This window comes from Oncorhynchus clarkii, chromosome 14 (assembly GCF_045791955.1).
Source record: "Oncorhynchus clarkii lewisi isolate Uvic-CL-2024 chromosome 14, UVic_Ocla_1.0, whole genome shotgun sequence".
NCBI classification, from domain to species: domain Eukaryota; kingdom Metazoa; phylum Chordata; class Actinopteri; order Salmoniformes; family Salmonidae; genus Oncorhynchus; species Oncorhynchus clarkii.
The window spans coordinates 6055941-6069074 of record NC_092160.1 but is presented as its reverse complement, the minus strand read 5'-3'; the positions used below and the strand labels follow the sequence as shown (position 1 = coordinate 6069074).

Here is a 13134-nt window from a genome sequence, read left to right as displayed (position 1 = left end):
CTGGATGCCTGTTTTGTGTGGTGGTCTCAGAACGCCTGCGCCTGGCGCGATTGGAGGCCATGCACGAGTGGGTCGGCTAGGCTCTGGCTCATGCTGGGGACAAGCTCTCTCCCTCAGGAGTGGTGCGCCAGGGAGCTTTTAGTCCAGCTACTGGGTCCAATACTCCTCCCAGGAAGTGTGGTTGGAGCCACCGCAGGTAGAGCCCATCTGCTGACAGTCCTGGACGGGGGCAGGAGTCGGTCCGCTGGGACCATCTTGAACGGAGTGTGCATGCCCTGCGTCAGGAGGTTGATAGCTTCGATGGCGACGACAGCTGTTCCCTGTTGGCCAGTGATATGTTGTTCCTGGGGGGCGATGCTGGCACTGTTCACCACCATAAGCTGGGCTACCAGGCTGACAGGCCATCAGAAGCCGGCAATGGGGCTTCAGCGGTTTGAGAGGCTATGAGGGGCCTACTCACTCAGATAGCCACTGCACTGGACATCAAACTGGTGGACAGTGATGACTCTCCAGCTTTCCCCATCTCTGCTGCGTTCCGCAAAGCCTTGTAGGAGAGCTGGGCCTCTTCTAGGCGGTGCTTCCGACTTACAGCAGAAACTGAAACAGAGTTATGTTGCGGGCGCAGAGTCACTCGGCCTACGAGAGTACCCGACCATGGACACCATGATAGCGGCCATGGTCCTGGAGATTATAGGGCGGAACCCGCGACTGAAGCCAGGATCCCCCCAGAGTCTTTGAAGCGGACTTGAAATCCACATATGGGTCCCTCTGCTCTCTTGGCTGCTGTACCAACGCAGCCATGCTTCTGCAAGCCTACCTGCAGATTCTGTTGCCCCGGCTGAAGGGGGGCACAGAGGAGGTCCTCCGGCAAGCGATGGAGGTGTCTTGCCTGCATTCCCTGCTACATAGGGATGTGGCCCGCTTCAACGGATGGGTCATGGCGCATGTGGTTTCCTCCAGGCACCATCTCTAGCTGGCCCAATCCCGTCTGCCAGCTGCTCTCCGGAACACATGTGCCACTCTCCCCATCACCCCAGGGCTAACGTTTGGCCCAGGGGTTAATGACATTCTGGAGCAGACTGATAAGGTTCGTAGGGACCGGGAGACCCTGAGATGTTTCATGCTGCCTCCTCAGGCCACGGGTCTAAGGCAGACGGACTGTCGCCACTCACCTGCACCCGAATGATGGTGGGGTCCATCATAGTAAATTTTCTGTAATGTCTTTTACTGACAATTTACCTTAAAGAGAACGGGGAAACTAATAGAAATAACATTGGTGCTTTGCATCCTACAAATGGAGTAATGGCATCCCAGCAAAGCCCTCTTCGCACGAGAGTAGAACAAACTTCTGAAGCACCTTTGTGGCAGGAGTGAAAAGAGGTTCATCTTTCAATCCAGAGAGATGGAAAATATCAAGCGGTGATGATGGCAGGGGATATGCGAAAAGGTCTGTCTTGTTCCTAAATGTTTTGTACACCGTGGCATGTTCCTCCCCCACAAGGTTTTGCACTAGGACAACCCCCTTGTTCCTCAACTGGACACAGTTATTCCCAGTGGACATCTGCATGGAGAAGTGAGTGAGCTGCATTTTTTTTATACTGTTAGACCATTTGGGACTGGGCCATTGTCATGGTGCTTTTGAAGTGTTTTCTCTGCATCTGACTGCGTTGCTCTCATTGCCTCTCTTTCTGACGGCCTCCGTATAACCTGCTCTAAAGGCTTGTTTCGCTTTCCTATCATTCTTTTTAACTGGCCAAGAAAATTCTCGAAGGGGAAGCAAGAGATATTGTCAACACCAAATGCTTGTGCTTCATGGCTGAAATGGGTTAGGCAATGTATATTATGTTTTCTTTCCCATACAGGCAGCTGCAGTGGTCCACAAACAAAACCAGGAGGTTTCCTGCATAGTCTGCTTGGTCTGCACACAAGGATACACATAGGAAGATGGTCATGGCATCTGCAAGCAACATGAAGTTTTCATACATCACCCTTGGAATATTCCCTTTTAAACAGACAGGCCCAGTGTACAAGAGGAATGTACGGAACTCAGTTGCCTTCCAACGGTCAGACTCATTCAGTGGTTCTCTTGATTTCTGATGGGAGTGTGAGGTCAGCTGTGAAGATACATTTCTGACAACAGCTGGACCTAAACATGTTTTCAGTGGCCCTTTCTGCCATAGTTATCAGTTTCCGTGTAACTCTCAAACATACCAGGAGCATTTTGTCAAGAGGAAACGGTGTCACCAAACCATTTGACAATGATCCTAAAGGTGTTGTCTCTCCATCAGTCAAATCATCAAAAGTGTTGTGGTTGGACCTCGGCTGTTGTTTCTGGGAAGGTCATACGATTCAGGTAGTAGACTCCCATTTGACGGCATTTGTCGTAGCCATTGTGACCTTTTGCATTTCTGACAAAGGCCCTTGCTGGTGCGTCACAAATAATGGCAGAGATTTTTTTGTCTCCAAAAAAACACCTTCAGTTTCCAGCTGCTACATTTCCTCAAGTCATGCAAAAAATCAAGACGGGTTGGTTTCTTCTTTCAATTTGATGGCCTTTGTAGAGGAAGGCCATCAAAATTGATTTGGAAAGACACTGACTCAGACAACCTTGTATGAACAGATGTTGTAAGGTGGGACGTTACGTTAGTTGACGGAAGTTAGCTAGTCTAACGTTAGTGTCCAAGTCCCTAATGTTCACCCTGAAGGTATTGAATTATTGACACATGACAGTTCCTAGTATCCCTGTTAACATTAACCTTAGCCATACTGTTTGTCATGATATAATATATAAAAAAACTTAAACGTACTTTTAATAACTCAACTCTCAATTTTTAGGTAACATCAACTCACCGTGGCTTTATACTGAGACCAGAGATGCCGACTGGGCTTTAATAGAGACAGATGCGTAAGCAAGGTGATCCAGATAAGCTGTTCCGTCCAGAGGATTCCACAGGACAATGTTTATATGTGTACCACACAGCCAGTAAGAGGCGCCTTTCAATGGTGATTCATGACCTTTTGAGAATTTGGGTGCAGGTCTGCAATGGAAGACAATCTCTGAAATATGTATCGGAACGACTAAGGCTTTACATGAATTTCACATTAAGTCGTACGGTGTTTGCACTTCTATATTCGTGGAATCAAGCAGTAAAGGTAATCATCCCAACTAAAAACAACACCATCATTCTCGAAAGGTTACAAATTACCATTAAAAGGCATCCTTTACCTGCTGTGTGCTACCACTTATCCCCATTTGAATGTCATGATTGGTACAACCTTTTGGACAATTTAATGGGGTGTTAGCTTGAATTTGTGGATTCTTTATCTTGTTCCTCAGGCTCAGGTATGACAACTATAATTAAACATTTTAGAGATGGTGAGGGAGGGCAGGAGAGGACAGCTCAGGAAAAAAAAAAATATTTTTCATCGATAGGTGTTCTAACCATAAGTACAAATCACAAACTGAATTGGTTTGCAAAGTGTTAAATCAATACTACATATTGTGTATGCCATTACCTGTCATAACATTTCTTAGAACATAATGTTGGGGAGGAGGGTGAAATTCATACGTAAAACAATTGTGATGAAAGTCTACGGATCTTTAATTGTGGTATTTCTTCGACAGGACTTCTCTCTTCTGTCTGGATCCTGAACGATGTTGACAACACTCAACCTCAAACTCCACTAGCTCATGCGCCCCACAACATTAGACATGAAACCTTCCTGTCCATCCTCAATACCTTAAGCAATAGACACACAATGATATCCCCATAGACATGTAGGGTGGTTTGTGCCCATATTCAGTTTAAATGCGTTCCCTGGTTGGCATGAATCTTCAGTTAGAACATTTTACTGACTCATCTCTGATCAAGATATTCCACCAACGATTGAAAGAAATGTATCTTTAAAAAAAAAACGTGTTTAGAATATAGTTTATAGTTTCCATTAGGAAATGTTAAGGAAGACTTCACAGAAAATATTGCCTTGGGGCCTCTTTAAGTCTAGAGCCTGCATTGTTTGTAAGTCTAACATCTATGTAAATACATTACGTTTCAGTTTTGTGCTAAAGGTTGTCACACAAGACCAGGTTAAAGGTAGTATTGTTAACTTATACCTAATCTTAATGTGTGTATTGTTGTAGAATAAAGATGCATTTCCTGTCATTTTTGTTCTATATTCACAAATTCATCTTCACAATGCCCAAGATTAGTGAATAGGTTAAAAGTGAGTATGCAAGCTATGTACTTATGAAAACGCAAAAGTAGTGGAACTTGCCATTACATTGACATTGCATTATGTGATGACAAAATGTGGAACTTCAATGGGCATTTTCCAGAAAATGCTGAATGGTACAGTTCAACTGTCAAATGTGGTATATATATCTATATAATAAAAACAATTATTTTCAGCAACAGTAGCAGTACTTATTCAATTTATGAAAAGGTGTTACAGCAGGTCGCACGCACGGATCCGCATATCGACATGCCAAAGTTCCTCCACTGAAGGGCAGACCTCCATCTAGCATAGCGGTTTGCCCGCTCAAGAAACGCTAGTGGATGGATGAGCGATTGCTGACCATCTTGTAGATGGTCTGCCGCCAGAGGCTCGACCGTGGCAAGCCACAGATGGCGTGCCACCCAAATAAAACACTGGCGGACCCTGGGTAGGCCCTGAGAGCTTGTGCCAATATTGCAGGTAACTCCTTCGCTGAGAAATCTTTCAGCTCCAGGAACCGCTCCGCCGCAATCACAATGATTTATATTTTCCTAGGCTTCTCTCCACCTTGGCAGTGCCATTAATTACCATAGCTATAAATGCCACAAAGTCCCTTCTGGAAAGCAATTCATCAAAGCGCTGAAGAAGACTCCCAAGACCCCAACACCAGAAAGAGAAAGTGCTTGAAGACAAGTTTTTGGCACCTCAAACCCACTAACAAAATGGACACAAACACAAACTGGAAAAATTACTTTTAATTTTGTGAAAAAGTTACAGTAAACACATCTGACCATGAAAATCAATTTTCCTAGTAGTATCTCTCATTTCCATATTATGCATTCATTACTAGGGTGTAAGGGTTAAACAATGGCTCTGGGCTTCATTACTGTAGTGAGGTTCCTCTGATCATTCCCTCCACTTAGGATCGGCCTTATCCACTATGTGAGGCAAAGCAGCAGAAGCTGTCGTAAACGTAAACATTTCCGTAAATCATTGTTTTTTTCCGCTGTCACAAGGACATGCAAGAAAACACCATAATTAAAATGTACAGTAACATAAAAACAGCTGCGGCACATCACATAGTATGCCATCTTCAAATAGGAAAACAGTTAGAACCTGTACAGGACATGCAGTTACAGTTTTAAAAAATAGATAAACACATAGGCTAAAAAAAACACTTTCAACTTTAGCAAAATGGGAAAAGAGTTAATTTGTTACAGTATACAATGTAATAAAAAATAGAACTAATCCCCAGTTGATCTGGTCCAGGGAGACCATTCGGTGGACAGACAGTCTTTACCCGTTGTTGCTGCACTGCCATTTAGGTAGAATGGGTCCAGGTCCACACTTGAGAGGCCCCTTTTAGATGGTCTTCATCTCTAAAGGCCTTACTTACTCTTAGATGATTTATTTTTCTGAGGAGAGAATAAAACCCAAAACATTTACAGCGCTGTTATTTTTTGGCCAGGTATAGGTATGAGAGCTGAGGCATGCAGTGAGTAGTATAAGCACGCTGCAATGCAAGGTCAAGAAAAAACACGTGTGTCAATGTCTAGCTATAACTTCTGCGCCTTGATGATGCGCCTTGATGATGAAGATCAGGTAAACTTCCTTACCTTTTTAGGGGGGGTCTCTGTGGGTGCTGGAGGGTGCTGTACAGGGATGGAGTCTTGGGCAGGTGTGGCTGGCATCTCAGACACTGCAGTCTTTGAGAGTTTCAGCTTTTTAATCTCTGTAGAGTTTTTATTTATATAAACATTATTACACAATCATTTTCAGTATAGACTAATATACAATATATATATTTTTTCCTTTTCTGAAACAAGGTTTTTAGAGGAAGAGTCACTCACTTTTCTTCTCTGTTGGAGAATCAGGTGTTACTGTGGTGGATGGAGGTGGTGGTTCCGTGTCAACACAGTTCTCATTCGTTTTCTTCTTCTTATCCTTTTCCAGTTCCATCTTAGTCTCATTCTCCTTTCTTATCTCCTCCTGTTTCTTCTTCGTTCCCTTCTTTTTTGCACCATTCTCCTTAGTCGTCCTCTTCTTTTCCTTCCCTGGTTCCTTCTCTTCTACAGTCTCATTTTTATTTTCATCCGTCTTCTCTTCGCCGGTTTCCCTTTTCTTCTTTTGAGGTTGTGGTGAATTGTCATCTGCTTTAGTCTCATTGTTCCTATTTTTCCTCTTCCTCTTCCTGGCTGACGGTTTTTCATTAGGTGTTGGGGTAGCAGGCATGGTGGGTGGCTGTTTGTCTTTGACTGATGGGGTGGGATGTGCTTCCTTCTTAGCCTGACTGGACTTGGCTTTAGCAGATGTCTTGGTCTTCCCATTCCCATCTTCCTTTTCAGCTGTAGTCTTGACTTTTTCAGCAGCACTAGACCTTTCCACTGCAGCGCCAGCCTTGGGTTTAGGTGTCTTCGATGCAGCTTTAGCCCTGGGCTTTGTCGGCGCTCTTGTTTTCTTCGCTGCTGAGGCAGGAGCAGGTGGAGCGTTCAGCGCAGTGATGGCATCCATTTTGGCGATGTTTGTGTCTGTGGACAGAGGTGGGTAGACAGTAAATAAACAACATGGCTAGCTTGGAGACCTACTCTGAACTATCAACTGTCAACACCTGTACTTTATATAAAAGATGTCATACAGTTCTGTTTATATTGACTCACAAAGTTACTCCATAATTAAGTTATTAAAGGGTGATGCTGTGTGTCTTCTGGCTGTTATGATGCTTTTGAATCCTCCCCCGCTCTCTGACTCATAACACCTCTCTGTCCACTCATCTTCCTCCTGCTCTCTTCCTCGGTCTCCCTTCCCCCTTTCACCTGACCCTCACTCGCCCTCCTCCTTTCCCAGTTTTTCCCTCTCTTGCCTGATAGTTCCAGTGCCAGTCTCTTCCACTTCTCCACGTCTAGATCGGAGTCAGAGTCCGAGCCAGAGTCGTCTCCCCCTGTAGGAGAAGGACCAAGAACGGTCAGAGGCAGGGCAGCCATGACAGTCTCAGGGGAGGGCTTCTTCTTTTTGCCTTTAACGGGTGTGTCCCCTGGTTTGTCTTCACCTCTTTTCCTCTTGGCTGATGGAGCCGAGGCCTGAAACAAGGGTTGGTAAGAAGAATTCCGTTATGCAGAATGATCTTGCTAACAAGCACTTAGAGAATATGGTTCCCAATGACCATATAAGGATGAGAAAATAAGTCAGTGCAATTTAATACACAGAGAGTTAGTATCTGTACTTGTGCTTTCTTCGATGAGGTTGCTTTCTTGTCTTTTGCAGCCACCTTCTTTCCTTTATTTGTGGCTGGAGCAACTACATACAATAAAAAAAGAGACATAAAACATACAGTAATGAAGACCATCAATGCAGTACACACATCCTGCACCATGACACCAGTACATACCAGCAGGTGTTGCTGTAACAGCTGGAGTTTCCTCAACGGAGGAGTCTCCACTATGGACACTCGCTGTGGGTGACTGGTGAAGGAATATCAAAAGGTTAGAATGAGGTTAATCATCACGTACATCTCATAGCATAGCTCCTGGTTTGAACAGAAAGCTGTATATTGATCTTACAGTAAGACTGTTCAGCAGTAGGAGCAGGTCCTTAGAAGCAGATTTATTTCCCTTTCCCCCACTCTGGGCCTTCTTAGCTGAAGCAGGGGTCTTAAGTTGAACCTCAGCATGCTTTGCTGGGGCTTCATCTGGGATGTCTGATGGTGAGTCAGTGCTGTCATTGGACGACTCTGGTGCTGTACTTGTAGGTGTGACAGTGGGTGTTGCCTGGGCCTTGCTTGGGGTAGCAGCAACCACGGGCTTAGCTGGAGTAGCAGGAGTGGCTTTCGTCTTGGCTTTTGATGTTGCTTTCAGTTTTGCTTGTTTCGCTGGCGTCACTGGTGTAGTTTGTAGTTTTGAGGTTGTTGTCTACAGCAGTGTGAAGATGAATAAAATGAGACCCTAACGTTCATAGACAGTACAGTAGGGACAAACTATTATGTATACCAGCAACATATTCACTTTTAAAACTCACTGTTGTTGGACTGTCCTCTTCGCTGTCTGATGACGAATCAATGCTGTCACTGGACTCCTTACTAGCTGGGGTCTTGCTTGGAGTGGCAGCGACCATTGGTTTAACTGGAGTACTCGGAGGAGCTTTCGTCCTTGCTGTTGATGTTGGTTTTGATTGCTTCACTGGTGTATCTTTCGGTGTTGCAGCCGTTGTCTGAATCAGTGTTAAGACAGATATTTATGATGAAATATCTGAAGAAAACCTACAGATTATTCCATACTCTACAGGAATAGACTAATAGACCAACTCACTGTTGCTGAAACACTGCTGTCACTAGATGACCCTGGTTTTGTAGTCTTGGCGGTGACAGTGGCTGTTGCCTTAGGCTTGCTGGGAGTGGCAACGGTCGCTGCTTTAGCTGGGTTAGCAGGAGGGGCTGTTGTCACGGCTGTTTTCTGAATCAATGGAATATAAAGAAAAATATTTAACCCAGTGTTTCATTTCAACAGAGTCCTCCCATTGCTGGAATCACTGGTATGGCTTTTGGTGTTGACATTGTGGTCCACAACAGTGTGACGATGATGAAAAAGATATCATTCATAAATATATAAAGGATAGATTATTATACAGCCAGAATCTGATTAACTCTTTAAAACGCACCGGTGCCGGACTCTCTTCTTCGCTGTCTGATGACGAATCAATGCTGTCACTGGACTCCTTACTGGCTGGGGTTTTGCTTAGAGTGGCAGCAACCACTGGTTTAAGTGGGGTAGCCGGAGGGGCTTTCCTCCTGGCTGTTGATGTTGGTTTTGTTTGCTTCCCCGTTGTAGCTGTCGGTGTTGCAGCTGTTGTCTGAATCATTGTGAAGACAGATACAACGGTGAAGAAATGTGTAAAGAAAACCAACGATAAAGATTATTTCACACGACCCAGGGATATATGAACTCTTCAAACCTTACCACCGATGGAACCTGCTCTTCACTGTCTGACGAATCACCGCTGTCACTAGATGACTCTGCTGTTATAGTCTTGGCTGTTGCCGTGGCCTTGCATGGCGGGGCAACAGTCGCTGCTCTAGCCGGGGTAGCGTTTTTAGCGGGTTTCGCCGGTGTTGTGGCTGCTTCCTGAATCCGTTTGATATGAAGAGAATATTCAACCCGTTGTTTCATTTGGGAGGGTAAGAAAATATAAGATCATTCTACAGGACTAAAATAAATGTTTTAGTAAAGAAAGAAAAAAACTCACCGCTGCTGGACTGTCTTCTTCGCTGTCTGATGACAAAGCAATGCTGTCACTGGACTCCTTACTAGCTGGGGTCTTGCTTGGAGTGGCAGCGACCACTGGTTTAACTGGGGTACCCGGAGGGGCTTTCATCTTGGCTGTTGATGTTGCTGTCTGTGTTTTCTAAATTGTGTAATATAAAGAAAATGTTCAAACCGGTGTTTATCATGCGAGAATATGAACCGACACGTATACAGAAATGATTTGGGTTATTTCAAGTCTTAAAAAAAAACCTCACCACTGTTGGACCTTCCTCATCGCTATCTGACGATTCACTGCTGCAACTGGAGGAGTCGGATGCTGTAGATGTAGGTGTGGCAGTTGTTGTTGCCTTGGCCTTGCTTGGAGTAGCAACAACCACTGCTTTAGTTGGAGTAGCTTTCGTCTTGGCTGTTGATGTTGCTTTCTGTTGCACCACTGGTGTAGCTTTCGGAGTGGCAGCTGTTGTCTGAATCAGTGTTAAGACAGATATTTATGATGAAATATCTGAAGAGAACATACAGATTATTCCATACTCTACAGAAAAAGACTAATACAACTCACTGTTGCTGGACTCTCCCCGTTGCTGCCTGATGACGAATCAATGCTATCACTGGACTCCTTACTAGCCGAGGTCTTATTTGGGGTTGCAGCAACCACTGGTTTAACTGGGGTGGCTTTCATCTTGGCTGTTGGTGTTGCTGTCTGTGTCTTCACTGGCGCTGTCTGTGTTTTCTAAATTGTGTAATATAAAGAAAATGTTCAAACCGGTGTTTAGCATGCGAGAATATGAACCGACACGTATACATAAAAGATTTGGGTTATTTCAAGTCTTTAAAATAAAATAAAAAAAACTCACCACTGTTGGACCTTCCTCTTCAATTTCTGATGATGAATCACAGCTGTCACTGGAAGCCTCTGGCGCTGTAGTCTTCAACTTGGTTGTTGGCTTGGCCGTTGATGTTATTTTACTAATTGGTGTTACCGGTTTTGCAGGTGTTGCTTTTGGTGTTGTGGGTGTTTTCTAAATTGGTGTAAAAAAAGAGGCAAATATAAAATGTAATTCAGGGTTTCATTTCTGAATGTAATATATCATGTATCCACACTCCAGAGGTAAACTCACCACCGCGGGACTCTCCTCATCGCTATCTGACGATTCACTGCTGCAACTGGATGAGTCGGATGCTGTAGATGTAGGTGTGGCAGTTGTTGTTGCCTTGGCCTTGCTTGGAGTAGCAACAACCACTGCTTTAGTTGGAGTAGCTTTCGTCTTGGCTGTTGATGTTGCTTTACTGGTTGGCGTCACTGGTGCTGGCGTCAAGGGTGTTTTCTGAATCAATGTTGAGACAATTAGAGATGTGACACAATCTTTGCACAAAGGGTTTTATCTGTGAATGTAAAGAAAGGTTTAGAATATTCTACAAAGGAATAGATTAACTCACCACTGTTGTTGCCTTTTTCCTGTCTGATGACGTATCAGTGGTATTGCTGGAGGCCCCAGATTTAGGCGTGGAAGTGGTTGTTAACTTGGCCTTGGTTGGGGTCGATGGTGTGACCTCTGACACGGCCTTGATCTTTGCAGCTGGAACATGATTGGCTTTGGGCGTAGCAGGGCTGTTCTGTAAACAGCAGAGGAGAGGAAGAGAAGAATCCATCAGTAACAACAGGGAGAAGAAGAGTTTATATTGGATTTGTAATCATGTCTCTCTATTGGTGTTCACCAGTATGTTTCCATCTGTGCTTGCTTACTTGTGGCGTTGTCTCCTCACTCTCAGAGTCCTCTGAGCTGTCAGTGCCAGAGATCTCCTCCACTACTGTCCACTTCCCTCCAAGAGTCGTCTGCACTGCAGTCTTGGCCTTAGTTGGGCTGGCCTTAGCTGAGGTCTGAGGCTTTGGGGTCTGGGAGGCTGGAAAAACAAGAGCAAGGAACAAGACATGCATGATATTCAGATTTAAACCACAACCAAACAACTAATTTCTTGGTTGTTGTTTACATTGGTCTCCTACACTTTTACTGAAAAAAGCCTGTACCTTTAACAGGTGTTGTTTCTTCCTCTGCTGAACTCGAGCTCTCTGTGCTGCTTTCAGGGTCTGCTTGACGGTTATTTTTTAACTCAGAAGAATCCGGTTCTGTTCCAGTCTTTGTACTCCTGGAAGCACTGAAGAACACAGTTGAATGTCAAAATCAACCCAAAGCAATGAGGTCAGTTAATCAGACAAAAATAATGACCTGCATTTTGAGAAAACCTATAGGCTAGCTACTCACTCTCCAAACCATTTATTGTAGATGTCCAGTAGTGAAGTTGACAAGGCTTCTGGTTCTCCGCCCTAGACAAAATATTAAGAGAAACAAAATCAGACAAAGGGAAATCTAGCTAGCTACATATCAAACACAAGACATTCTACACAGCAAAGTTCAATTTATTAGTGTAGTCCCCAAGTATAGTCTACAGTCTCAACCAAGAGGTCTGGGCCTCCATGGCACTGGCACAGTAGTGCAGGGCCCATAGGTAGACTCTTGTTCAAGCGCGCTCTGGCTGTTCGATACCTACACTGTTACAACTATGTTATTTAATTGTAACAACGACACCGTTATGGAAGTACAAATCTGCAACAAAATGTCGCGAAGTTTCCCTTAATGGAGTGATAACGTTACATGTTACAATGTATGACGTCTGAAACAGATAGATGTAGCGACCTTCACATGCTTTCTGAGTTCTTCTGCAGCTTTCTGGAAGCCGTTTTCCTTCAAATGTCGATAGATCAAATGGGTCAATTGATCACTTGACCCATGCTTCTTCTTTGGAGACATATTCCGACGTTAACACAAACACAACAACTAAAATAACAGAAAGTATAACGAATTGAATATACTTGGCCACATCAGTTTGCACGCTTTGGTTCTTCACATCGTGCATGGTAAGCGTTTTAACTTTGACCCATGCCTGTATTTCCGGCGAAGTCGTTGTGCATAATGGGAATTGTAGTGCGGTGTCAACTACTCTACTCACTATATTCCTAGACGAGTCCACCTAGCGGCCTACGTATGATAAGGCTGATCTTTTACAATAAAAATGATCCCTCTACTGTTAGTGTTTTTTTTTTTAATCACTTTGGTGCATTTTTCACAAGTATGTGGTACATTTTAAGCACACAAATCTTAACAGATGATCAAAATGGCTTGTGTTTCAAAACTCGAAGCACATTTTCAATTGACTGAGTACAACAAACAAATCCAAACATTGTTCACTGCACCAAATCACTCTTTCAATTTGGATACAAATATCTGCTTTTCAAAATGCATTATTCACTTAACTTTTGATATGATTTGTCATTTGGTAACAATACAATTAACTATCACTTAATCAAACTGCTCAAAACGAATAACTACTGAACCAAAATGATGTAGTGCCTAGTTAACATATATAGTTTGATAACTGCTAAACACTGTATTTTATTACATTTTTTTACCTAAAAAATGTATCAATTTGACATCAATTTAGTTTGGAACATAAAACCAAATCATTAATGGATGTGGCTGTAAATACGTTATCATTTCCTATCAGCCTGTGTGCTGCAATAGGACAACGTGGAAAGAGTCACTGTACATGCTACCATTTGGAATTATTGTGTCGTGTACAACACACTGCTGAAACACCTGGGTTGTAT

General features: G+C 43.7%; 1 protein-coding gene across 1 annotated transcript; it reads right to left on the bottom strand.

Annotated features, from left to right (window-relative positions):
* Positions 1–4955: 4955 nt before the first annotated feature.
* On the bottom strand, positions 4956–12412 carry LOC139366172 (nucleolar protein dao-5-like). Its single transcript, XM_071103349.1, has 21 exons — positions 12164–12412; positions 11732–11793; positions 11497–11624; positions 11215–11372; positions 10908–11084; positions 10589–10795; positions 10325–10489; positions 10030–10200; positions 9725–9934; positions 9451–9609; positions 9165–9329; positions 8866–9057; positions 8517–8660; positions 8227–8418; positions 7773–8120; positions 7601–7673; positions 7436–7509; positions 7076–7292; positions 6066–6743; positions 5832–5947; positions 4956–5630 (listed from the first exon to the last, which is right to left on the bottom strand). The coding sequence occupies exons 1-21, from the start codon at positions 12275–12277 to the stop codon at positions 5604–5606; spliced, it is 3777 nt and encodes a 1258-aa protein (XP_070959450.1). The 5' UTR covers positions 12278–12412; the 3' UTR covers positions 4956–5603.
* Between the last annotated feature and the right edge of the window lie 722 nt (positions 12413–13134).